Below are 22,863 nucleotides of genomic sequence, written 5' to 3' on the forward strand. Positions count from 1 at the left end.
TTCCATTCCATTTCAATCTCTTTTACAGGCCTGACCACACACAAAACTGTTGATAAGATTAAGAGCGCTTCATTTACTGAAGTGCTGAGGGAAGCTTCAACTTTTAAATTTTTCTCTTGGTGACCATGTAATCTCTGAAATTGCTTCATCCATCTCTTTCTTTTTCATCTTTCTTTCTCAGAGGAACTACAGTTTGTCTCTCTTCACATTTACTTATTATTTGCATTTGAAATGCTAGTTAATATAAGTAATTAAAGGCAAAATAAGTATCAGAATGATACTGCTAAAAACACACAGAAAAAACACAGTCATCAACCTGAGGAAACATAAGCAATTCTAAAATATTCACCCATTGCCTTTAAACCAGGATCGCCATTGATTTTAAAGTACTTAATCCAGCAACAGTCTTCACTCAAAACTCAATACCGAACTGACAGATCCTTTGACAGCAAGGTTGGGTACAACAAGGACAGCAATTGGTGTGCCACAGTTTTGAGAGAAAATGCTAGATGCTTATGTTTTAACATTATCCACCTCTTTCATAGCTGAGCACCATTTTGTTTCCATGCTATAAGAGGCACAGCAATGAACATTTAAGCTCTCTTACTACTCATGCATGTGTTTGCAGTGTTTCAGACAGCAATTTGAGTGAGCTATAGAGATGTTTATATTGCAAGACTTTATATCAGCTTCATCACTAACAAATAAAAAAGCCATAATCCACACAGAAAAACATCAATCACTGTATTTAGTTAGATATGTATTTAAGTAATCAATTCTCGCACACCCAAAATTCTCAAAATATAGTAATCCTTCCTCTATTAAAAGATTTTTCTTTTCACTAAAAAAGTGGATCAGCAATCACTGCAATATTGTGTAAAATTATTTTTAAGAATACCAATAACTGAGAGTACTTGTTCTTTAGTTCAACTGCCTTCCCATCCTCCCAGTCCTTATCCTCAGCCTGGGATCATTGCAGTGCTTACCCCTTCCCATGCCAGAGGCAGAGGGGAATGAGGAACCCTAGGGAGGCAGAGAAGAGCTGGTGCTTCCTCAGAAACTGAACTCCCACAGGAAACCCTCCCTGCACGGCCAGCCTGCAAACTGCAGGCAAAGACAAACCCCACGTACCAACTAGGATGGGTTGCAACACAAACAACAGTGGATGCTACTAAGGGGCATCTGTTTCATGCCATTACTGAGCTGCTTTGTCACAAAGTTATCTGTACCCCTTAACATTCATTTGCATGATCTGTGCCTCTCTTTGCCCCCGTCACGTGTTCCCCTGAAGCCCCTGAATCTGCTTCCTGACCTGCATCCTTATTCCTCCAAACACACCTTCCACCAGGGCTTCGGTGTTCCTCTCAGTCCACATCCACCAAAGATGTCCCAGTCGTCTTGTATTATCGAAGTCATGCTGTCCACAGCCACAAATTGAATTTACATCAAAGTAATGTCTAGATGTAGCCATCTCTACCAAGGGTGCTCACATCAACAGACAGCCTCTTGCTAGCTATGGCCCTATGGCTGCATCATGTTACTCTGAAAAAGGCTTAAACAAAAAAAGGAAACCATTCCAAAATCAGCTGCGTCACTGGAAAGCTGAGAGAGTTGGAGATACTACAAGTTCAAGCACTAACTCAATGAAACAGGATTACAACCTGGATAATACACCGATTTTGCCATAGAATAATTAGTACAGGCAATGTTTTGATATTTTTTATGGGGCACATTAGTTGCTTGGTTGAATGCAAGTACATTGCATTCCCTGCATGATGCAAGCTTATTTCTCTTACCATTTAAATATATATGATATCACTCTAACCTAATTGTTAGAGGTATAAATATCCCCAAACTATGATTACATAGCTATGACAATGAAAGTACGTACTCTTTTTCAGTGACTTTTTAATATCACTGTACTCCTAATTTTTGCACAGCATGATCAGTGTCATGGTTCTGCACGTTAATAATACTGAACCTTACAGTGACATTATCTAGCATGATTGCTTATTCCATATTCTTGCCTGAAAAGGCTCCCATTCCTAAATTAAGTGAAAAAGTTAACCATCATGTCCATTTACTTTTTTCTCCTCAGTCCTCAGAATCTCTGCTATGACCTGTAATCCTAGTGCTTGAAGTGCTGGATATTGGCTCAGAAGGACTAGAAAGGCACATACTAGTCATTACCCACCTGGAAATATATATACACACACACTTCTGAAAGAGTTAAGAATGCAAGGTGGGCTGCAGAGGATTATCTAAACCAGTTTCTAAATGTCAGACACTATTTTTTTCAAGGCGACTCCCCCAGCTCTTCTCTGATAGTCTGTCACATCATATCACAAAAGGAAACACTTTCAAGTACTTTCCTAACTGCCACAGCTTCTAACCAAACAAGGAATGATGGGACTGAAGCTCTGATTTTCCTTGTGGCCCTGAAAAAGACCATCAGTGTGATGCCTTCTTGGTCTCAAGAGGATTGTAGATAATATATTTCATTAAAAATATTTTTAATCCATACTAGATGCCTCTGTTTGTGGTGGAGAACCTTTAATACACCGTGGGGTTCATATTTCTGCTAGGATGGGAAAAATGGAATATAAAGCAAACATTGCAAAGCAGGGAAGGCTTATGTCCATGTCATGTGCTACAGCATTCTTCAGCAAAAAGGTATGGATTGGGAAGGAGAATGTTAAACAAAACAACACAACACAAACACAAGGCCTTCAATTAGATAGTATCCTCAGCTTTTTCAGAGGTTTCTCTGCCAACCATCATGGAGTGCTACTGCTGGCAGCATGTAAGCTGTTAAGATTTCCCACAGGCACTGACCTTGGCATGCAGCTCTAGAAAAGACAGGCTCAAGGACCAAGTGCCCTAATGAGGACAGTGTGGCTCAGTGAGAGGAGAAATCAGATGTCTCCCTGTGTCCATGTAAAGGCTAAAGGTATCGCTGCATAAGCCAAACAAATGGAGAAACTACGTCATTCTCCAGGCAAACACTGGATCTTTGTAGTAAAGACATACTAATGTCCAAGGCCACAGAGCATGTTGTTGCTGAGGGTATGATGTTTGCCTAACAGTCCCTGCGGTGTACTTCTTTCCAGGAGTACCGACCGGCTGTATGGGGGGAAAAAAATAAATAAAAAAATCAAGCCTATCTATCTACTTGGGTTTGGTGAATATCTGTAGTGTGATTTCATATCAACTGGAACTATACCGGTTATAGAGCATTAGCACTTTTCACAGAAAAATTTTGCTAAGCAACTGATGTCATTATAATATGGGTAGGTGATTCGCACAGATTTTAGTGGAAAAATCTGGCTTGCACTTGTGCACCTCAATGTGGGCATATTTCTTCTGATAACCATCATTGTCACACATACACTTCATTAAAGGAAATCAGAACTTGAAGTTTCATTAACCCTGATACTGTAGCATCGCATTTTGCTTTTCCATATACTAATTGGAAAGGGAAAAATGTTTCTATACTAAATTTTCAAGTGAGGGAAATCATTGTAACACCTAGGAGAGCCACTGAGGTGACAGTAACTTATGTCAGTTAAGGATCTGTTGCATTGTTTCTGCATTTTGTTTTCTACTCTTCCTTCCTGGACTGTGTAATTTCCTAAGTATAAGCTTCCAGAAGAACTAACCCTAAATTGAAAGTTATGCCCAAGATCCCTGTAAACAATTGCCATGGTTCCTCTTGTAAGTCTTTTCAGTCTGTTTTACAAAGAGGAGGAATAATTTGAAGTAACTGGAAAACACCTCAGTTTCACTACATCATGAATGGCCTTATATATATATAGGGGAGGGGAAAGGGGAGGAACACCAGGAGCGAGACTAGGTCCCGTTGGTTGTATGTGGTTATGGTCTGACAGCCAATGACTGACCCCGAGCAATGACACCTCCCCAACCAGCCTGGGAGGAGGGAGAATGAAGGAGTGGAGGAAAAAAAAAAAAACTGTCAAGAATTTTATAAAAGTTAGTGATTAGAAGAACCAGGTCCCTTCGCCTGCAACCACCTCAGCAGAAGCTTGTAGCAGCAGAGGCACTGTCCACAAACAAGTAAGTATAATAATTTCATTTCTAAACTGTAAAGGTGGTATATATATCAGCAGCTGAGACACAATGTGTTTATCTAAAGTGGGCTTCGGGAGTTGTTTTTGGTTTTGTTTTTATTTTTTTGTTCCAGAAACAGCTTGCAAGAAATAAGCACTCAGCTATTCTGCAGCGATCTTCCAATGTGACCCATTTGCTGCTAACACTGGCTTTCTAACTTAGCTTAGTCACTCAGAACTCCTGGAGTAAGTGAATCCTTAGTCTAAGGGGACAAGAGCAATAACATACCTGCATTGTTTTCTTACTGCTTTGTTTTGTATGTGTTTGTTTATGCTTGTGGAGTACATAAATTTACGTTTTGCAAGGAGATGGGAGAATGACTGGAGAATGCAGCTGCTCCTGACATACACTAATACTGACAGAAGTGTAATTATGTATGTTTATTGTGCAGCTTCTTCTGAAGTATTAGTGCAGTAGTGTGGATAAGATCTTTTGGCAGGGGGATGTAAGGTAGTCTGCAGTGCAGGAAACTAAAAACTGCTCTTGCGTTAGGCTGTAACCTTTCGAGTTGTGAACAGCCAGCTTCAGCAAATTGCTCAACAAACTCAAATCCTCACTGAGTCTGTGATCCTCCATCACTTTCTCAACTATCCCATGTACCTGGCACCCAAAACTATTCAGCCCACCTGAAACCGTGACCCCCACTTCCCCCAGCCTCCCCTGCTGCCATTACAAGACTTGAATTCCTGTGTGCAAGTCTGACAGCATGTTTTTACTTTCTCTGAGAAAAGCCCAGCCCTGAGACAGAAGCAGTTTCACCCTAATGACCACTTTTACTTCCAAGAAACCAGTTTCTTGCCACTTCCACCATCTCTAGCCATTGTGAGTGCTCCAGGAGTGCTTTGCACTGACTGCAGAGGCCAGGTCCCTGAGTATATAACCTCCTTTCATACTTGCTAGAGGGATGAAACGGGGGTACATTTGCTCAGGGCTTCAGTATAGCTCTGGGGCTAATGTGGGAATCAGGGCAGTGAACTGCAGGTCTTGCATAGTCCCATAGACTTGAGATAGTATATTGAAGCAAGGTCCCTAGACAAAACACGAAGATGGAAAAAACCTTGTTCATACCCACATAAGAGAGAGCAAAAACCAATCAATGATTTACCATCATATGCGCCCCAAAGGACCTATCAAGGTCGTGAAACTAATATGTCAGTCAAAAAAATCTGCTGTTTTTTCTAGGTGACAGAAGTCTGAATATCTCTTTTGTCCTGTACCCTTGACTCACTTTAGAAACCAGAAACGAAACATTTTGCTATACTGAAACCTTCACTCCCACGGCAAAGATAAAGGGAGAAACATCCTGTTCTTCTCTCAGAGCTCCTTCATACATACTGGAGGCACCACTGCTGCTTCGCTCCCTAAAGCAAGTACTCACACAGAATCACAGGGTAATTCAGGCTGAAAGGGACATTAGGAAGTCTGTAGTCCAACCTCTTGCTCAAAACAAGGTCAGACCAGGCTGCTCATGGCTTTTGCGTCGGTCTTGACAAGGATGGAGACACCACAGCCACTCTGTCAACCTGCTCCACTGCTTGGCTATCCCAATAGTGAAAAATAATTCTCTGGCTCTGCCTCTTTGATCACCACTCTGTAGGTATTGGGGGTTGCTGAGACTGCTGAGACATGCCCCCAAAGCCATCTCTGCTCAAGGCTGAACTAGAATGAGCTCTGCAGCCTTCTCCTTGCAGAGCAAGTGCTTCAGCCCCCGACCTTCTCAGTGGCATCTGCTGAACTCACTCCAGTTTGTCAATATCTTTTCTGTACTGCAGCGGGCCAACACTGGATGCAGTACCCAGATGTGATGTAGACTGCCAAGCAGAGGGGGATAATCCATGTCCTCCCCTGGCTCTCTGGGCCAGACCCCTGCTCACACAGGATGCTGCTGGCCCTTGTTGCTGGCCCCTGTTCAGCTCACTGCCTGACAGGGCCCTGGGCCTTCTCCAAAGAGCTGTTCCCCTGTCCCAATAGCCCTGGTGGGATCACTGCCAGGGCTCTGCCCCCCAAGCAACGGCTGGGCATTTGTCCTGGCTGAACTTCATGGTGCTCCTATTGGTCTCTTCCCACCCCTTGTCCCAGCTCCTCTGGATGGCTGTGCAGCAATCAAGTGTATCAACTAGTCCCGCCAGCTTGGTGTCTAGATAAGAATGTGCTCTGTCAGCAGGATGGGGCCAGGCTTGCCCAGCCGTTCATACCTATCAGTTTGCCCAATGTCCAAGTAACCAGACTTACTTAGAAATAGCTTTTTAATGGAGCGCCATAGAGAAGTGATGCCAATAAATAGATTTATCCACTGTAATGAGAATATGAGGTGCATAACTCATTATGTGTCTGTCCCTCCTATGCCTACAAGTGTAAAAGAGGAGTAAATCGAGTCAGGTCACAACTGTGCTTACATGTGATGGGCTAAATTTTTCAGTGCTTTTCATTCTCCCTATCAACTGTATTTATGTATTTATCTATGCAACTTTTGCTTCTTCAAACCCTGCTCTTTGGAGGCAGAATCTCTTGTGTGCACAATGCAATGACATGCACATGTGGTTTGTATTGCTAACTATCACAGACAATGTTGAAGGGCTGTGTTTACTAGTAACTGAACAGGAAAAGCTATATGTGTGGGATACAAACCATATCTTGAGAGTTTGGTCCTGCACTTTTGGAACCAATTTTATAAAAGAAGGCAATGAAGAGACCCAAGAGAAAAAACTTACAGATTCTAATCAAATCTTTTCATATCTGCAAACCAGGACTCAGGTGAGATTTACTGTAAGATTAGAAGATGCCAGTCACTTGAGGTGGCTGGAAAGAAAAGTTGCCAATTAATGTTTCTAAGATGACCTGATGTGGAATGTAACAGTTTGTTCCTTCTGCTGTTCGTCTTGCCTCTGCCCTTTGGTTCTCACTATTAATATTAACAGATGCAGTGCTTGTGCTGATATCCATGAAGATATTTACCCTGCAGTCCTCCATTATGGTAGCTGAGAAAAACTTGAGACTTCAGCAGTGCAATATTTACTTTTACAACTGTGCTGTCCCTTTTTCCCCCACTCCCACCTCCTGCTGATCACAGGCTTCGGACTGAACAAAGAACTTTGTTTGCTTAAGGAGCTGCTGAAGCCCAACAAAACACTCAAGGTAGCCATCAAGCTGGGGGTTTTTTTGTGCATTCTGTGCAGTTTTATTTTGTTTTTTCTTCCACTTTTAAAAAATGTTACATAAGCAGTTACCACAAATAGAAAATACTGTATTCTTAAAATGCCAAATCAATGTGAAATCATTTGAGCTTGTGACACTATGATACTAGTCCACAACCTAAAATGGGTAAATAAAAATAAAACTTTTTGAAAAACTTTAGTGGTGGGACAACTTTTAGATATTGTTACTGAGAACACAGCTCCTTTGGGCTTTTTCCTGTCTGGAAAAGTTGTCAAATTAAACAAAAAAAGCAGAATAATAAGGCAAATAAGCTTTGTTCTTGGAAGAATGAAATGAGCTGTGCAGCTTTGGCAGCCTGGGCAAAACTGTTTTTCCTCAGGACCTATAAGATGACATATCCAGCTTTTTAACAGGAAACATAAATGTTTATGTGGATATGCTGGGAGCTTACTCTTTACAAGGCAGCTATATGAAGTGTTCATGAAGTGTAAGGCTTCTCCACTCCCCTTTACATGCTCAGATCAATACCTTACAGCAGAGACACCCTTTCTGAATCCAGCGGGGAAGATCCTCAGAGATTATGTTCCTCATGAAAGAATCACAGAAAAATAAAGTCCTAAATCAAGGGACCTTGAATATTCTAGATCTTAAGAGCATGCTCTTTTGCACTCATTTCTTCACCATTTCTTCAGTGTGCATTTTATTCGTCCTTGTAGCTCAGCAGGGTAGCTGGGAACCACTCACCATGGCCTTACAGATAATTTTGGGGAGCCTTTTGGCAAATCTCCACTAACTCCTTCACACTCAATAAGATACTTTCATGGAAACTGGAACTAATCTGATGTGTTCCAATTCATCATTGTGGAACTACACTGTATTGTTTCAGTCTCTCAGAGTATTCACTTGGACCAGCATTATCCACTGAAAACTCGTATTTCTGTATTTTGGCAATTTGCCTTGCAGGCTGGTTTTGAGTGATAACTGTCTCTTTGTTATCTTTATGCACACACTGGAAACAAGCAAGATACAACAGACATTAGTCTCATTGCTTCTTGCATTGCTGGAGAGAAAGTATACCCATAATAACATAACTAGAGTGACTGATGATCTTGTAATTCAGCTAGCTGGATTAAAGATTATCTGGAGAAACCTACTCATGCTGCAGCACACCTTCAAACAGCAACTCTGAAATCCCATTACTGATTTAGCAATCCATTAGCTTTGACCTTGGACAAGATCATATTCTTGCCAGATCACAATTTCCCAGGCTTTTCCACAAAGACTGTGAACTACTGGAATGATTCCTCATCATTTTGCAAAGCAATTTATTTAACAGTGTTATGGTTTTGACTGAAGTGCTTACAACACGAACTATTATTATAGTATCCATAATAAGAAGCCAGTTTCTTATTTCTAAGAGACATATCAGACACCGAAAGCAGGTGAGGGATAAGGAAGGTTAGAGGTAAACTTAATTAGCTATGCAGCATAAACCATAGCTCTTCAAGTTCTTCTAGGTGGGCCAAACAGGGTAAGAGCTGGGATTGATGGAGTTGCAGTCACCGCAGGAGAAGGATGTTTCCTAGAGCTCTGGCATACAGAGAGGGGAGTTCAGCAAAGCCTGCTTTTGCAGGACCACAGGAAGGTATTTCAGCGCTTGGAAAAGGAGAGAACCCTCTCTCATTTGATGCAGTCTTCATCATGCACTCCTTCAAATTCCTTCTAAACCTAGAATGACTCATAAATTGCGTAGGATGAATTCTATTCTCAAACAACTCACAAAAAGGTAAAGCAGATACCTGAACGCTGCATCTGACTGGTCTGTACTGGCAGACAGCACCATCTAAATCTTGCACAGTAACATCACCAATACCAAAGTACCTTCAACAATAAATCAGAGACGCGGATTTATAGCTGTCACAGTACTATGATAGTATTGTTGCCAGAAAATTTTGGCACCATTTGGCATGGTGCACAGAACTCTGCTGATGTTGGCATCTACCCTATCATGAGTAGCAGCCAGACCTCTGATCCTTTCTCCCCATTACGCCCTCCAGCAGGGAGGGCAAGACAAGAATTGCCTGGCAACATAATATCTGTGTGCAGGGAAAGAGGATGGGGGACTTGGCTGTGTACATGCTTACATGGAGAGACATATTTGCTGGCCATCTCTGGCACATGGTGAAATGGGAAATGGGATGTTCTCAGTGCCCTCTAAGGCTGAGTTTGGGAATAGGAAATGAAGACGTTACCCAGAGGCGTGCCCCTCTGGAGGAAAACTTGCTATTGGAGATCTTCTGTGTTGTTTTAACAATTCATCTTGTGGACTTACCACCCACTGATAAAATATGCTGATAAAACATCCCATGATAAAACATGGAGAGGAGAGAATTACAAAGCAAGGTAGGAGGGTGGGGATGGGAAGTCCACTAGACAAAGTAGTAAATAGTGCCAACACAGGCCAGGGCATGGGAGAGGGCATTGTTAGGAAAAGTATAAAGGTAAGCAATCAGATAATTGGCATTCTTCTGACTGGGACCAAAAAGTCCTATGTGCTTTGCAAAGAAGTTTGCAGAGCCTGCAACTAGCACACTTGTTAGCTTGGTCCACGCTTTTATGACAGACTGTCTTTCCTTTAGTCTCTGAGCAAATCCACGTGAAATGTAGAGTCTTTCCCACTTTGGTTCTGGAAAGATGTGTTAAGATGTGGCTCCTGCATTTCTGTCTTCTGTTTTTGCCAGACACAACAAGCCAGGACGAACTCGAATGGATTTCTGGGCATGTGTCTGTGATAAGGTGGACCAGACAAGCACTGACAGCCCACCAATCGAAATACCCAAGTGGTGTCTCTAGTTCACAGTTTGTGTATACAGTGTCCCTCAGCTTGTAACAGTATTCTGTTCCACAGGTAAGTCAACATGACCCACCAATTCCCAGCGCTGTCTCCAGAGCAGAAGAAAGCTCTTTCAGACATTGCTCAGCGGATTGTGGCTTCAGGAAAGGGGATCTTAGCTGCAGATGAATCAGTGGGTGAGTTCTGGATATCAATCAATTAGCAGTACCCAAGACTCTTTTTCTTAATTTTGCTTCATCTTTGAAATCAGTGGAGTAAATTAAAAACATTTTAAAACTGTTGACTGAGGAGGAACAACTCAGTGAGGCAAGGCTGCGTCTACAGCAACAAAAGCTGACAAACTATGGGTTGAGCAGGGAAGCTCTGAACTGAAGCCCCTAATTACTACATACTGGGACCAGGAGGCCAACCAGGCCTAACACCTCTCCATTTGACCTTTGTCCATCTTGCTAGGTACCATGGGGAACAGGCTGCAGAGGATCAATGTGGAGAACACAGAGGAGAATCGCCGGGCTTTTCGAGAGATCCTCTTCTCTTCAGATGCTTCCATCAACCAGAGCATCGGGGGAGTGATCCTCTTCCATGAGACTCTCTATCAGAAGGACAGCAGTGGAAAGCCATTTCCAGCTGTTATCAAAGAAAAAGGCATTGTGGTGGGAATAAAGGTGAGTATCTGTACATGTCTGGCTAGCAGCATAGTCCAACCCCATTTCCAGTGAAAATTACCTATGGGGCTGCACTCTCTCCTGCCAAACACTTTTTTTTCTTTTTCGTGCTTGGTTTTAAAATCACTAGAGGATCTCTGCCACCATTCTCTGCATTGCTTTTGTACAACTAACCAGGGGCACATTTGCATTTGTTGCAGAAACTTTTCATCTGCCAACTCCCATCTACTCACTGTTCACTGCAATTAAATCCCTCTATGAAGTAACCTAAATCTAGTCCTTTCTGCATCTGACAGAGCTTTTGAGACACTCCCTGCAGCTATCTGCACGTTGACCGACCCTTCCTCTTACACAATTCATTCCTTTTCTTCCCCTTTGCTCCAACATTTCCCTCATTTGCACCCTTAGTGTGTTCAGATCCATACTTTACTCACAGTCAGCCTACAAAGACAGACTAGCCATTGGTAAGAATATAAGGATGAGACTGATCTCCATCTCTGTGTAACCCTTCATGTTTTCCTGGTCTCCACAGCTGGATAAAGGCACAGCACCCCTAGCAGGAACAAACGGAGAAACCACCATCCAAGGTAAGGAGACATCTAAGGAGCCTAAGCTCTGACTGGTGCAGCAAAAGCCATAGGGTGACTCACTTGAGTCGCAGCCTTGTCTGGTGTCATGGTACTTTTCATAGCTACATCCCAAAGAACTGTTATTAGTGAAGCACTGTTCTTTCATCTGCAGGGCTGGATGGACTGGCTGAGCGCTGTGCCCAATACAAGAAAGATGGTGCTGACTTTGGCAAGTGGCGTGCAGTGCTGAAGATCACCAGCACAACACCCTCTCAACTTGCCATCCAAGAGAACGCCAACACTTTGGCACGCTATGCCAGCATCTGCCAGCAGGTATCTACCTTCCAGCAACCTTTCCTGAGATGCTGTTGCCCCTGCTCACTGTTCCCTGTGATAAAAGGCAGATCTCTGTGAGGGTTTTGGGAAAGCTGAAGAAGGGCAGCACAGCAAGAAGGAATACCACCAAATTCAGGGTAGACAAGGACAGTTTTTCTTCCAAACTCTCCAAAACTTCCCTGTTTTTCTTTTCTTAGCATGGCTTAGTGCCCATTGTGGAGCCAGAAATCTTGCCTGATGGAGACCATGATCTCCAGCGCTGCCAGTATGTCACAGAAAAGGTAAGAGATTCCTGCCCCTCTCCTCCCCTTCAAAAATCAGTAGATAATCTTATGCAGAGTCAGTGTTCACAGATCTCAAAGAGGTTTGACCAAAAGGGTACCTCATAACTTCATTACAAAAATTAGTTGCTTACGGTCAAATAATTAGTTAATAGGAAATGCGATATTATAATCCATGCTTTTGGATTTCCACTCAAACTGCCAATATAAGCATTCTCAATCTCAAAAAGATGGATTGGAAGCAAAAAACACTTGCCCCTCTTTCATTACCTCAGTTTGTAGGGACAAATCCAGCAAACAGGAAAAGTGGTATCCTATCAAAAGTAGTGATTTCTCCAGGGCTGCAACCCCTGTCATAAATTTCATGAGAAAGCAAAGTTCAATTTGATTGTCTTACACTCCCAAGCAACAAGTTGTCTTTCCACAGCACATTGAGATGAAGATTTGAACAGAGGTCTGTATTCAATCCTCCTGTTTTCAGGTTCTGGCTGCTGTCTACAAGGCCTTGAATGATCACCATGTGTACCTGGAAGGGACACTGCTGAAACCCAACATGGTGACGGCTGGGCATTCCTGCCCCAAGAAGTACACCCCTCAGGATGTAGCCGTAGCAACTGTTACTACTCTTCTCCGCACCGTTCCTGCTGCCGTTCCTGGTGATTCCTTATTCATTCCTATATATTCATTCACACTGCGACTCTTGCTGGCCTTGCTCCTCCATCAGACACGCTCGCTCCTCTGGCACAAAAAGGTCAGGGATTGTGGTGGCTGGAGCATTGTTTCTAAGCCTCAAAACCTTTTTCTTGCAGGAATCTGCTTCCTGTCTGGAGGTCAGAGTGAAGAGGAGGCTTCTGTCAACCTGAACGCCATGAATCAGTCCCCTCTACCTAAGCCTTGGAAACTGACCTTTTCATATGGGAGAGCCCTGCAAGCCTCTGCCCTGGCAGCATGGGTGGGCAAAAGCGAGAACAAGAAGGCTGCACAGGAGGCCTTCCGCAAGCGGGCACAGGTACAAGGCCTTCCCCCAGCGCAGAGAGAGCTGCTCACCATGAAGGGAGACATGTTTTTACCTTCCTTCTAAGGCTCCTCTTGTTCCCGCCTGTCCTGGTGCTTCATGTCTACCAGGGATGTTACTCTGTTTATTTTTGCCTTGCTTGGTTATTCTTACTGTCTTTCTACATCTGTCTTTCTTGCTCCAAGCTAATTGGTTTCCCCTCCTTTTTATTTCTTTTTCAGATTAACAGTTTGGCTTGCAGAGGACAGTACGTTGTGTCTGGGAAGACTGACACAGCTGCCACGCAGTCGCTTTTCACTGCCAGCTACACCTACTGAAAGTGCAGGAGCCTTTCTTCATCCTGTCCCTCTTCACAAGGTAGAAGATGTTCAGAAATGAAAGAAAAGCAAAGCAATCTAATTTCCCTTACCCTAAACAAAACTGGGGATAAAATGTATTAGCTTTCTCTCCATCCTTCACTCCCACAATTTACTGAGAGGATATTCTTGTTTTATCTGCCCTTTCCAAGGAAGGGGAACTCTTTCCATACAACAAACAGTAGCTGCCAATGAAGCACAAATCTGCTCTCCCTCTGGTTTAAATTTAGCCCCCAGAATAGTAGTCAGATTAAGTAGTTCCCTAGCAATTCAAATACATACCCTCGCCCTTACCACATTTTGCAGCCAAATTCCTGAATTACAAAACCTGACTGTGTCTTCAATCATGGCAATAAAAGTAATTGAAAACTAATCTTTATCTCACAATTCTTTATTCCCTATAAACCTTACAGTCTCTTTCACACATCTGTGGTTTTCAGTAGCCTATGCAAAGATTAAGTCACAAAGCATTACTGCTGGTAAGCTTGGGGAAACCCTGAGGCGATCAAAGGGAAATAATCCAACAGTGATACAGCTGGAGAAGTTAATCCTGCTGACTGAAGTCTGACAGACACTGAGAATACTTGAGAGATGTATATGGCAAGCAGGGCACTGGACTCAGGCCACAGATAAATAACACAACCTTCAGAAGCTTCTTGTGTCTCTGAAGAATCATGGCTGGTGTCATAAGGCTGCTATACACTGAGTTTGGGTTGCACAGGTTGAGTTAGTGCAGTGCAAAGACTATTTTTCCAAAGCGCATTTACAGTGGCATTTTCCACAATAATTAACATAAAACATGCAGGGAGGCATCTTGGCCCACCCTGTTGGCATAGCTCGAATAATTTGGCTGACGTTGAAGGCCCACAGTTTGACCTTTGGTATGTTGCTATGCACCTGTTAGAGATGTAAGCTTTGTTAACTAAACCACAATTAGACAGCTATTATGAAAAAAGGCATAAATGGCAGAAATAGCAGACCTAAGGTTATACAAGAATATTTGCCCAGCAACACACTGCACCAATCAACTAGCGACACCTTGGAGCAGCCCAGCAACCAGCAAAGACCACGCAGCCCAGAAGAGATCCTCCCTCTCCCTTCAGGGCTACCTGGGACCAAGCCTGCGCAGCCAGAGCTACCTCACTCTGCAGGCTGCTCCTCCCAGCCACAGGCACCTGCTGCTCATGCCAGCAAGGAGGGGGAAAACAGGGAAAATCACTGCCCTGTAACCTCCTCATGCTCTTTGCATTAGTAACCACTCTTTCACAGAGGCAATAAATGGCCAAACTCGTGGGATCCGATCCCTGCATAATTAATGCATGCATTTAGTCTGTCCTGACCTCAACCATGAAGGAAGAGCAAGTGACTTGCCAAAAAACACTCCAGAGGCCGATACCAGAGCAAGGAACAAAACCTCTTTTTCTGGTTCAGTTGTGGTCCTGTAGGACACACCTGAGTTCAAATAAACCTCTGGTCCTGATGAGAAGCATCCTACTGATCTAAGTAGATTATTTCTGTTAAAAATGAGGCTGGAAAAAAACGTCTCCCAAACCAGCAAAAGATATCTCCTCACACTTTACAACACTGAAGCTGTAGCTTTGCTAAATAATTCCTGCTCCGTTGCTGGACATCTGTCACACACACTGCCTGGTGCAGCTGGTGGCTGTGCCCTGGCTCCTGATTTTTGACAGAGGCATTTATGACCAGAGCAAGCGGCCATCTGCTGAATGTACTACCATGAGTCAAAGCAAGGCTGTGTGCAGATGATGCGTTACTTCTCACTTATAAAAGTGAGTATAAAAAAATAGGAAAAGTGATATTCTCCTATCATTGTGTGCCCAAATCAGGAATGTGGTCTACAGAACAAAACCCCCTCTGCAAACGGGCTGGCTGACAGCACCAGCACCCGTCACACCCCAAAGACGGGATGGAAACCTCCACAGGCAGCTGCCAAGAGCTTTTCGACTGGCAGAAACCCACAGGCATCGCTAACGTCGCAGCGGGTGACGACATATGTCCCTACCTTCTGTTGTTTTAGCCCCACACACTGTTGCCAAACCTCCTTCCCACGCCTGCTCCTGCTGGCGCGGCTCCTGCCGTGCCCGCCCCGCGGGGGGGGCGTGGGGCAGGTGAAGCGACGGCCGCCCGCCCCGGGCTGAGGGGACGGCAGCGGCGGGGGAGGTGGGGTGGGCGGCCGTTAACAGCCGCTGCGCCCTTAGCGGGACTACAGTTCCCGTGAGGCAGTGCGGGGGAGGGCGGAAGTACGTCACCCCCGCTGGCTGTCGGGAAGAGGCTCGGCGCTTCCTCTCAGCATGGCGGCCGTGGTCGCGCTGCGGGTGGCGGGACGGCGGGTGGGCCTCGGCGCTCCGGCGCGAAGGGCGTTTTGGGGCGGCCTGAGGTAACGGCGGGGGAAGCGGGAGGCGGGGGCGTGGGGAGGCCCCCCCGGCTATCGGCCTGTGTTTTGGGGGGTGCGCTGTGGGTGCAGGCCTCGGGGCGTGCAGCGAACGCCCTCGCCGCGTCCCGGCTGGCTGGCAGGCGGGGGGGGGGGGGGGTGTGTGCAGGGTTAGGGTTTTTTATTTTTAATGCTCTTATCGCCTTGCGTAAGGGAACTTGGTAGGTGTGGAAGAAGGGATGTTTCAGGGCAGTGGGAATGAAAAAACCGTCGTTTCTGTGCAACTTTGTAGGGGAAACCATATTTGCGTTGTTGACTAGACTGGCATGTGAGCAAGTCAAATAACTCGGGGTATGCTTCAATTTTCTAATTCAGACTTATGATTGTATTCTCATCTGTGGGCACTATATTTTTCTACAGTAGTGGTTATTTTCTTTATCCTCTTTTTCACAGCAGATTATAAAATGGGGTTGTAACTGGGAAAACAAGTCATTAAGCTGGCTAAAATTCTATTTACGCTCAGACCAATAAAATAAGCTAGGCAGGTGATTGCTGTGTAGAGACAAACCATTTGGTGAGCAGCATTTGGGGGAAGATCCAAAGGTCTGGCCTGTGTGCTTTTGTCCTTGCATGCATAATGAACCTGCTGTATCCACGGGATGTGTAGACTCTCTGCCGGCTAGGTTGAGTCCAATATTTAAGGACTGTAAATAGATACGTGCTCTGACTTAGTCTTAAGTAGCCCAGAGACTGAAAGTACTTCTGTCTTGTGTCAACAGGAAGAAGGAAAAAGAAGTAGAAGCAGACAAAACAATTCATCAAGAGAAAAGTGAACCACCCAGCTTGATCTGCCCCCCACCACGCAGTAGAAGCTATCTTCCTCCAGAGGATATACAGAGCTGCCTTGAGTCTCACGTCAAGGAGATTTTTGGACCCTCACTTCCTGATAATTGGCAGCAGACACCCCTCAAGGAAAACAGGTTAAAGTATCGCCTCCTGGCTCAGCTGGCAGCAGAACTTAGTCATGCTGTCCCCAATTCACAGCTCCACTTGATGCGCAGTGCTGAGGATGTCTTGAATTTCTATAGCACTCCTGTGAAGGATGTGTCCAAGTTTGATGAACTGTGCGCTGCAGAGCTACCCCCAAACCTGAAGATTACCTGGGAGCAGTGAGTTGCATCACAAAGCATCACTTTGCTTTGCTTGTGCTCCTAGGGCAGGACTACAGAGCAGAAGCAGAGCCATTTTATTGTTGTACTGACCGAATAGATAACTGTCACTAATAAAAGTTCATTTAATTGTCTTCAGGTTTCATTGTTTCTGTTACTATATATGGAAAAAAGAGCAGAAATTCTCTTTGTGAAACAGTGACACAGTGTGGTCAATAACGGTACTAATGTATGTTTTCTGGCCTTCACTGTGCTGCCCTACAACTGCTGGGTCCAGTGGGGATAAAAAGAGAGGACGAACTCCTCACTTTCTTCCCTGCATGTCGTAAACCTCTTGTCTTTGGTTCTGAAGTGTGTAATGGGCTCTTGCCAGTGCAGTTTGGCTAGGTTAGGTGCCCCGGTCAGCCTGGCCACCAAGACTAGCTGGGCCAGCAAACTCTTGGGGAAGGAGGTGGAGGTAAGCCAGCATATTTTTTTGATTTTAATTATTTTTTGCCCTTTTTTTCCCCTTGAGATTACAAGAAGACCCTGTCAGCAATAGTGTTCCTAAAAGCCATCACGTGTTTTGCTCAAAACTCCTACATGAAGATAGTGCTAAGTGGAATTCTGAAATCTTTCAATTCAGTCATGGTGAACTCTCCAACGCTATAAAAACAACTGCCATCAAGGCAGCTTGTAGAATTCTTCTATGGCTGTTGAAGGACCCTGGTTTTATATTTGTTCTGTTGCTCCTTCTTATAGCTATTAGTTAGTTTTTCTTGTATGTTAGCTGTATGCTAATTTTTCTGTAGCTATGTAAAAACATGTAATAGCTATATTTTAGTTTTTCTTCCCATGTAACCAATGATGCCAGTTTGCTTTTAATCAAAGGAGACGAGCAGTGAAGTCAGGAGGACAAGAAAATAAATGCAGCAGTCTGAGAAATGCCTGGTACTCTGTGAATGTTTTCTACAAAACAGGTTGTTTACAGTGACGTTAGATTATGTACATATGGTATTTCTGGGAATGATGCAGAAATAGCCTGGTTATACCACTCCCTCTCCTGAACCCTACCACCCCTGGTTTCTTTTAGCGTACAAATACCTGAAGCACGCTTAGGGACTGCTGTTGTTATTGTGCTCAGTTTCTTTATTCAGCAAACTTCTTGAGTGCTGCTTTCTTCCCATAGCTCCGAAGAAATTTAAGAAACACATTCTTTTCTCCTTTTGAGTCCTCGGGAATTACAGAATAGTGTAAGCGTACTACTACACGTTCCATTGTGGGGTGAACGTGAGGGAACTGGGGATATTTCACTGGTCACTGTGGAAGGCTGGCTGTTCACAAATCCCTTCCCTGTAGCTCACAGAAAAACACTGTGATAAATAGCTAAATCTGTGTCATCTTGTCTGCTTCAGAGACTGTTCGGGAGCAATGAATTGGAAGTATTTTTTCATGCAATTAGATTGTCTTTCCATCAAAGGAGAGATAGTTATGCCTCCTTGCTTCCCCTTAGTACTCATTATCTAAAAAAACACTTTCAGTGGTAGTTGTACTTTCTGCTCGTTGCTTCCCCTGTTCTGTGTCTCTCGCAGTATGTAACTTCCATAGCTCAAGTAATGTGATCAGAAGAGACAGTTAAAAGCAGAAGGCTGAAAAATAGGATAGGCAAGAAAGGAGAATGGCAACAGCCTCCTCCCATGTTTTGCTGTGTCTGAGTTGAGTCAAATTGCCATTTCCCTATTCCCAGATACTTTAGTCCCTCTGAGGTCCAAACCTCGTGCTTCCAGCAGCACACCTGTGCAAGAAGCTGCAGGGACTAACGTACGAGGGAAGAAGATCAGATATGGGTGTTTCAGATGGGAAAATTTAACTGCTTGTAACAAGCTGAAAAAGCAAAAAGTCTGAAATGAGATCAAATTCTTGCACAGAACACCTGTGCTGTGGAAGGGCTAAGGCTTTATCTTTGGGCTTTCAAAAGTACCTCATTTCTATTGAATTCAATTATAAACAAATAAATAAACAAGTGCTCTGCCCATGCATTTGCAGGAGGGCTGATCTTCATCTGTTTTAGACAGAAACAGTAGAGAAGATCAAATGAAAGTGTAAAGAAGCCAGGTTAGGAGGGACTGTATGCCAGGCAGGGTGGACGGGTGTCTCTGTGAATGACACAAAGCTGTGGTGTGCTGTGAAGAGACTCCTGCACAAGTATGACCAGCTGAGGGAGGCTGTCCTGCCCCACCAAAGCCTGCCCATTCACATTTGGGGGAGGATGAACATTCTGTTTCTAATGCTGACCTCTGTTTCCGATGGGATGTGCCGATTTTCCCTCCGTACAGGTACTCTATTGAGACAGGGGAGGTGTTTTTTTCTGATCCCAGAAGTTGTGTTCCAGAGTCCTCACACAGCCAAGAGGCACAATCCGCACACCGGGAGGAGCAAGAACAACAGATCCGCAGGGGTACCCACCCACTTCCCTGTCAGATGGGAGTTAGCAGGGTGCAGAGAGAGGACTCAGCCATCCTTCTGGTGATCCCTCCAAGCAGATGTGGTCAGACGCTGCTGCCAGTCATGCTGTGTAGTCCATGTTCATATCTGAAGTGCATGAAACTGCACACAGCCCAAGGGCCATACATCCATCTTAAAGAGATGATCCAACCAACATGGAAATGTGAGGTAAACATTCCAATAAAAGTACAGACAGACGCTCCATTCTTTAAAGGAGACACACAGCAGTTATCAACATGCTAGAAGAACGAGATGCAGGAAAATCCTAGGTGATCCAACTGCAACATGTTTATTTTATGCAGCTGGTTGGAACGCTGGACTACAGAAGCCACTGTTAGCTGCTGAAGCTCACTGTACACAGCACATAGGCAAGGATGTGACTCAGAACAGGAGTGAAAAAAAAAATAATCTAAAGGCTACCTAAAGACTGATTTTTCACTGGGTCATAGATTCCAGGAGGTGGACACCCACTGCTCCTGAAGGGAAAGGTAGCTAGGAAAAGCAAGTGTGCTGTTAGGCTTAGCCGTCCTGTGCAGGGGGTCATCTGTCAACTGGAAAAGGCTGACGGTACTATAAATCTAAAATGGTAGCAAACGCACAGAGCTAGCCAAGAGGAAATGCAGCGAATGTGTGTGATAGGTCTAGCTTCATCTAACCACTCACCCAGAACTTAGGCACTTGGAAACATGTACATATACCCCTGTGAATCTGCACCTACCTGCAGTCCTCTCCTGTGTATAACCATCCTCACGTACCATGTCAGAGGAGACAGCAGTGCTCACTTGCTTATTTCAAAGATGAGAGAGGAGCCTCTCACCGCGCTGCACTGTAACTAGGATAAAGCCATCCTTCAGGAAGCGGAAAATCGAGATTCAAATCTTTCTTCAACTTGGAGGATGGGGAAGAAACTCAGAACCACAACTTCCACCTTCAGAAAGATTGCCCGTACCATCACGCTAGAGGATAAGCAGCAGGGGAACATCACTACCAGTTCTATTGACCAAGAACACAAGATTCATGTTGTGGTAACAGCACACGTGGGAGGAACACAACCCCAGGGTCCACAGCTGCAAAAAAAAGGCTACAGAATATAAAGTCCTTATCTTAGAATTCATGCCCCTGCTAACCCTTGGCAGTACGAGTGGACTTATGTGCTGCTGACTGTGCGTATTGATTGGAGTATTCACTTCTGATAAGCTTTCCTAACATGTCATTATTCTCCTAACGCAGCAGAACGAGGACCGGTTCCACAGCCAGACTTACTCAGCAGAAATTTTCCCTGTGGAATTTGAATCAAAGTTGTAGTGATGGACCCAGAACACTTATCAGTGGTTCCCTGTGGTCACAGAAAGACTGCATGGCCCAAGTCTGGTCCTTTTATTCCTAAGACTGAAGCAGACATCAGTAGAATCGGAAGAAAATACCGTCCTGGAAGAAACACCACAAGACCAGATGCAAACAGGCATCCCGAATTTTCTTTGTGTCACAGGTAAATGACAGAGACCAGGCTACACATTTTGGTTTTTTGATAATTTTTTTTTTTTTTTGCATCTGTTTTGGAAAAAATATACAAAAAAAGCCAAGAAGAACCAACATGGAAATGTGAGGTAAACATTCCAGTAAAAGTACAGACAGAGGCTCCATTCTTTAAAGGAGACACACAGCAGTTATCACCATGCTAGAAGAATGAGATGCAGGAAAATCCTAGAAACAGTGAAAAGTCATGTAATGAAGCCTTTGCCCCAGTTCTAGCCATTGCAAACAGGCTCTTTTTTGTTCTTCCCCTCCACCCCCCACCCCCACTTAATTGTCTTTTTATTCCTTAAACAAAGTTGTTAGATTGTAAAATAGCAGTTTTGATATAAATTCTGTATGGCAGAATTTACAAAAATGCAGACTGCTACTATAGACTGTGTCAGGCTTTTTTTTTTTTATTTTTTTATTTTTTATTGACTTGCCAAAGCCCCTCAGTGAAAACTACACTGTCGGGGCAAAACCGGCTCCTTGGTTCTGCCAATCTGAATGCCACGTAATGCCACTCCGCTGAAGAAGTGGTGTCACTTTTGCTTTGCACCAGTGTTACTAGTTACCCCACAAATCTATGATGAAGTTATGAAACACTTAAAGCGCAGCCTCAGCTCCACAGTGGTGGCTGTATATCCCCATAGTCAATTCCTGAAGCCAGGTTTCACCGGGAGCTTCAGCTGGGCCTCGGGGAGGAACGGAGATCTAGGGAGATGATATAGTCAGCTCACATGCTATCAGCTACTACTATAAATTTTCATGTCCAGTCTGTCTATACTGCAGACTGAGTACGTTGTTTTAGTTATTCTTCAATAACTAGCACAATCACCCACACCAGAACAATCAGGTTTTGATTCAGTGAGATGCTTAAGGACACACTTCAAGTCTGCCAAGGAAGTCTGGAAACTGGACGGCTAACTGAAGTCCATCATGCCAAGGAACGCTCAAGTAGCTCACTGGATCAAGGATGGAAGTTTATTACTTGTTGATAGTATAATTCGGGTTAGATTCCTGATCACCATTATTTTAATCTGAATTAAATATACGCAATCACTTCAGATCTACACTGAGCTTACTCAGATCAGAATCTGACCTAATGGTAGAAGCACTTCTTATGGTAAGAAAAGGTAAAAGTGATTTTATTTTTTTTTTTCAAGAGATATAAATTCAAAAATGAAAAAAAAATTGTGTACAAATATCACATAACAACATCAACAATTCCATAGATGTAGTTCCTCAGTGCACACTTTAAACATGAAAAGGTTTTTTTTGTTCTTTTTCCGTTTTGCTTTTAAATTCTGGCATAATAATATTAAAGCTGACAAAAAATCAGGGCAAGCTACATCACTTCCTCATACAAAAAAAGTACAAAACATTAGCCTCTAACTAGACATAACATAATACTGGTCATCACAGTTAGACATTTAGTAACTGTGTGTCTTGGAGTATTGTACTGGAGGGTAATAAAAAATAGCTTCTGTTGCCAATCTTCCATCTCAGGTCACTTCAGTCATAGAGGCGGAGTGATTCTGGAAAGAGGAAAAGGCAAACACGTGAACATTTGTATACAGATATATAGCAACACAGAAGCCCTCTTTGGGTGGAAACAGTGCTGATTCAGCCTTCTTGGAAGCCAGTGGCCAGGTCTTGGGCCCCTCACTACAAGAAAGACATTGAGGTGGTGGGGCATGTCCAGAGAAGGGCAGCGAAGCTGGTGAGGGGTCTGGAGAACAAGTCTTATGAGGAATGACTGAGGGAACTGGGGTTGTTTAGCCTGGAGAAAAGAAGGCTCAGGGGAGACCTTATCACGCTCTACAACTACCTGAAAGGAGGTTGTAGACAGGTGGAGGTCAACCTCTTCTCGCCAGTAACAAGCAATAGGACAAGAGGAAATGGCCACAAGTTATGCCAGAGTAGGTTTAGATTGGATATTA

The 22,863-nt window shown here is 44.0% G+C and overlaps 3 protein-coding genes across 3 annotated transcripts in view; 2 read left to right on the forward strand and 1 right to left on the reverse strand.

Moving 5' to 3' along the window:
* Nucleotides 1–4,033: 4,033 nt before the first annotated feature.
* On the forward strand, nt 4,034–13,717 carry ALDOB (aldolase, fructose-bisphosphate B). The gene is made up of 9 exons (XM_082497568.1): nt 4,034–4,074; nt 10,193–10,314; nt 10,592–10,803; nt 11,336–11,390; nt 11,545–11,705; nt 11,906–11,989; nt 12,471–12,645; nt 12,799–12,998; nt 13,226–13,717. The coding sequence occupies exons 2-9, from the start codon at nt 10,203–10,205 to the stop codon at nt 13,319–13,321; spliced, it is 1,095 nt and encodes a 364-aa protein (XP_082353694.1). The 5' UTR covers nt 4,034–4,074; nt 10,193–10,202; the 3' UTR covers nt 13,322–13,717.
* A 1,924-nt stretch (nt 13,718–15,641) lies between these two features.
* MRPL50 (mitochondrial ribosomal protein L50) lies at nt 15,642–17,055 on the forward strand. Its single transcript, XM_082497226.1, has 2 exons — nt 15,642–15,758; nt 16,532–17,055. Exons 1-2 carry the CDS (start codon nt 15,673–15,675, stop codon nt 16,923–16,925), a joined length of 480 nt encoding a protein of 159 aa, XP_082353352.1. The 5' UTR covers nt 15,642–15,672; the 3' UTR covers nt 16,926–17,055.
* Nucleotides 17,056–22,425: 5,370 nt separating this feature from the next.
* Nucleotides 22,426–22,863, reverse strand: part of PLPPR1 (phospholipid phosphatase related 1) — a gene marked incomplete at both ends in the record, with an annotated part of 67,478 nt that continues 67,040 nt past the window's right edge. Inside the window, one exon of the mRNA XM_082497792.1 lies at nt 22,426–22,458. Within this exon, the coding sequence (XP_082353918.1) occupies nt 22,426–22,458 (33 nt within the window). The remainder of the gene's footprint in view (nt 22,459–22,863) is intronic.

This window comes from Vanellus vanellus, assembly GCF_965231255.1.
Source record: "Vanellus vanellus genome assembly, chromosome: Z".
NCBI classification, from domain to species: Eukaryota; Metazoa; Chordata; class Aves; order Charadriiformes; family Charadriidae; genus Vanellus; species Vanellus vanellus.

Excerpts from the sequence above, each read along its gene's own strand:
- ALDOB (XM_082497568.1), top strand. The coding sequence starts at position 10,203 with ATGACCCACCAATTCCCAGCGCTGTCTCCAGAGCAGAAGAAAGCTCTT. Across the intron at positions 10,315-10,591 it reads AGCTGCAGATGAATCAGTGG|GTACCATGGGGAACAGGCTG; the intron begins GTGAGTTCTGGA and ends CCATCTTGCTAG. Across the intron at positions 10,804-11,335 it reads GCATTGTGGTGGGAATAAAG|CTGGATAAAGGCACAGCACC; the intron begins GTGAGTATCTGT and ends TGGTCTCCACAG.
- MRPL50 (XM_082497226.1), top strand. The coding sequence starts at position 15,673 with ATGGCGGCCGTGGTCGCGCTGCGGGTGGCGGGACGGCGGGTGGGCCTC. Across the intron at positions 15,759-16,531 it reads GCGTTTTGGGGCGGCCTGAG|GAAGAAGGAAAAAGAAGTAG; the intron begins GTAACGGCGGGG and ends TTGTGTCAACAG.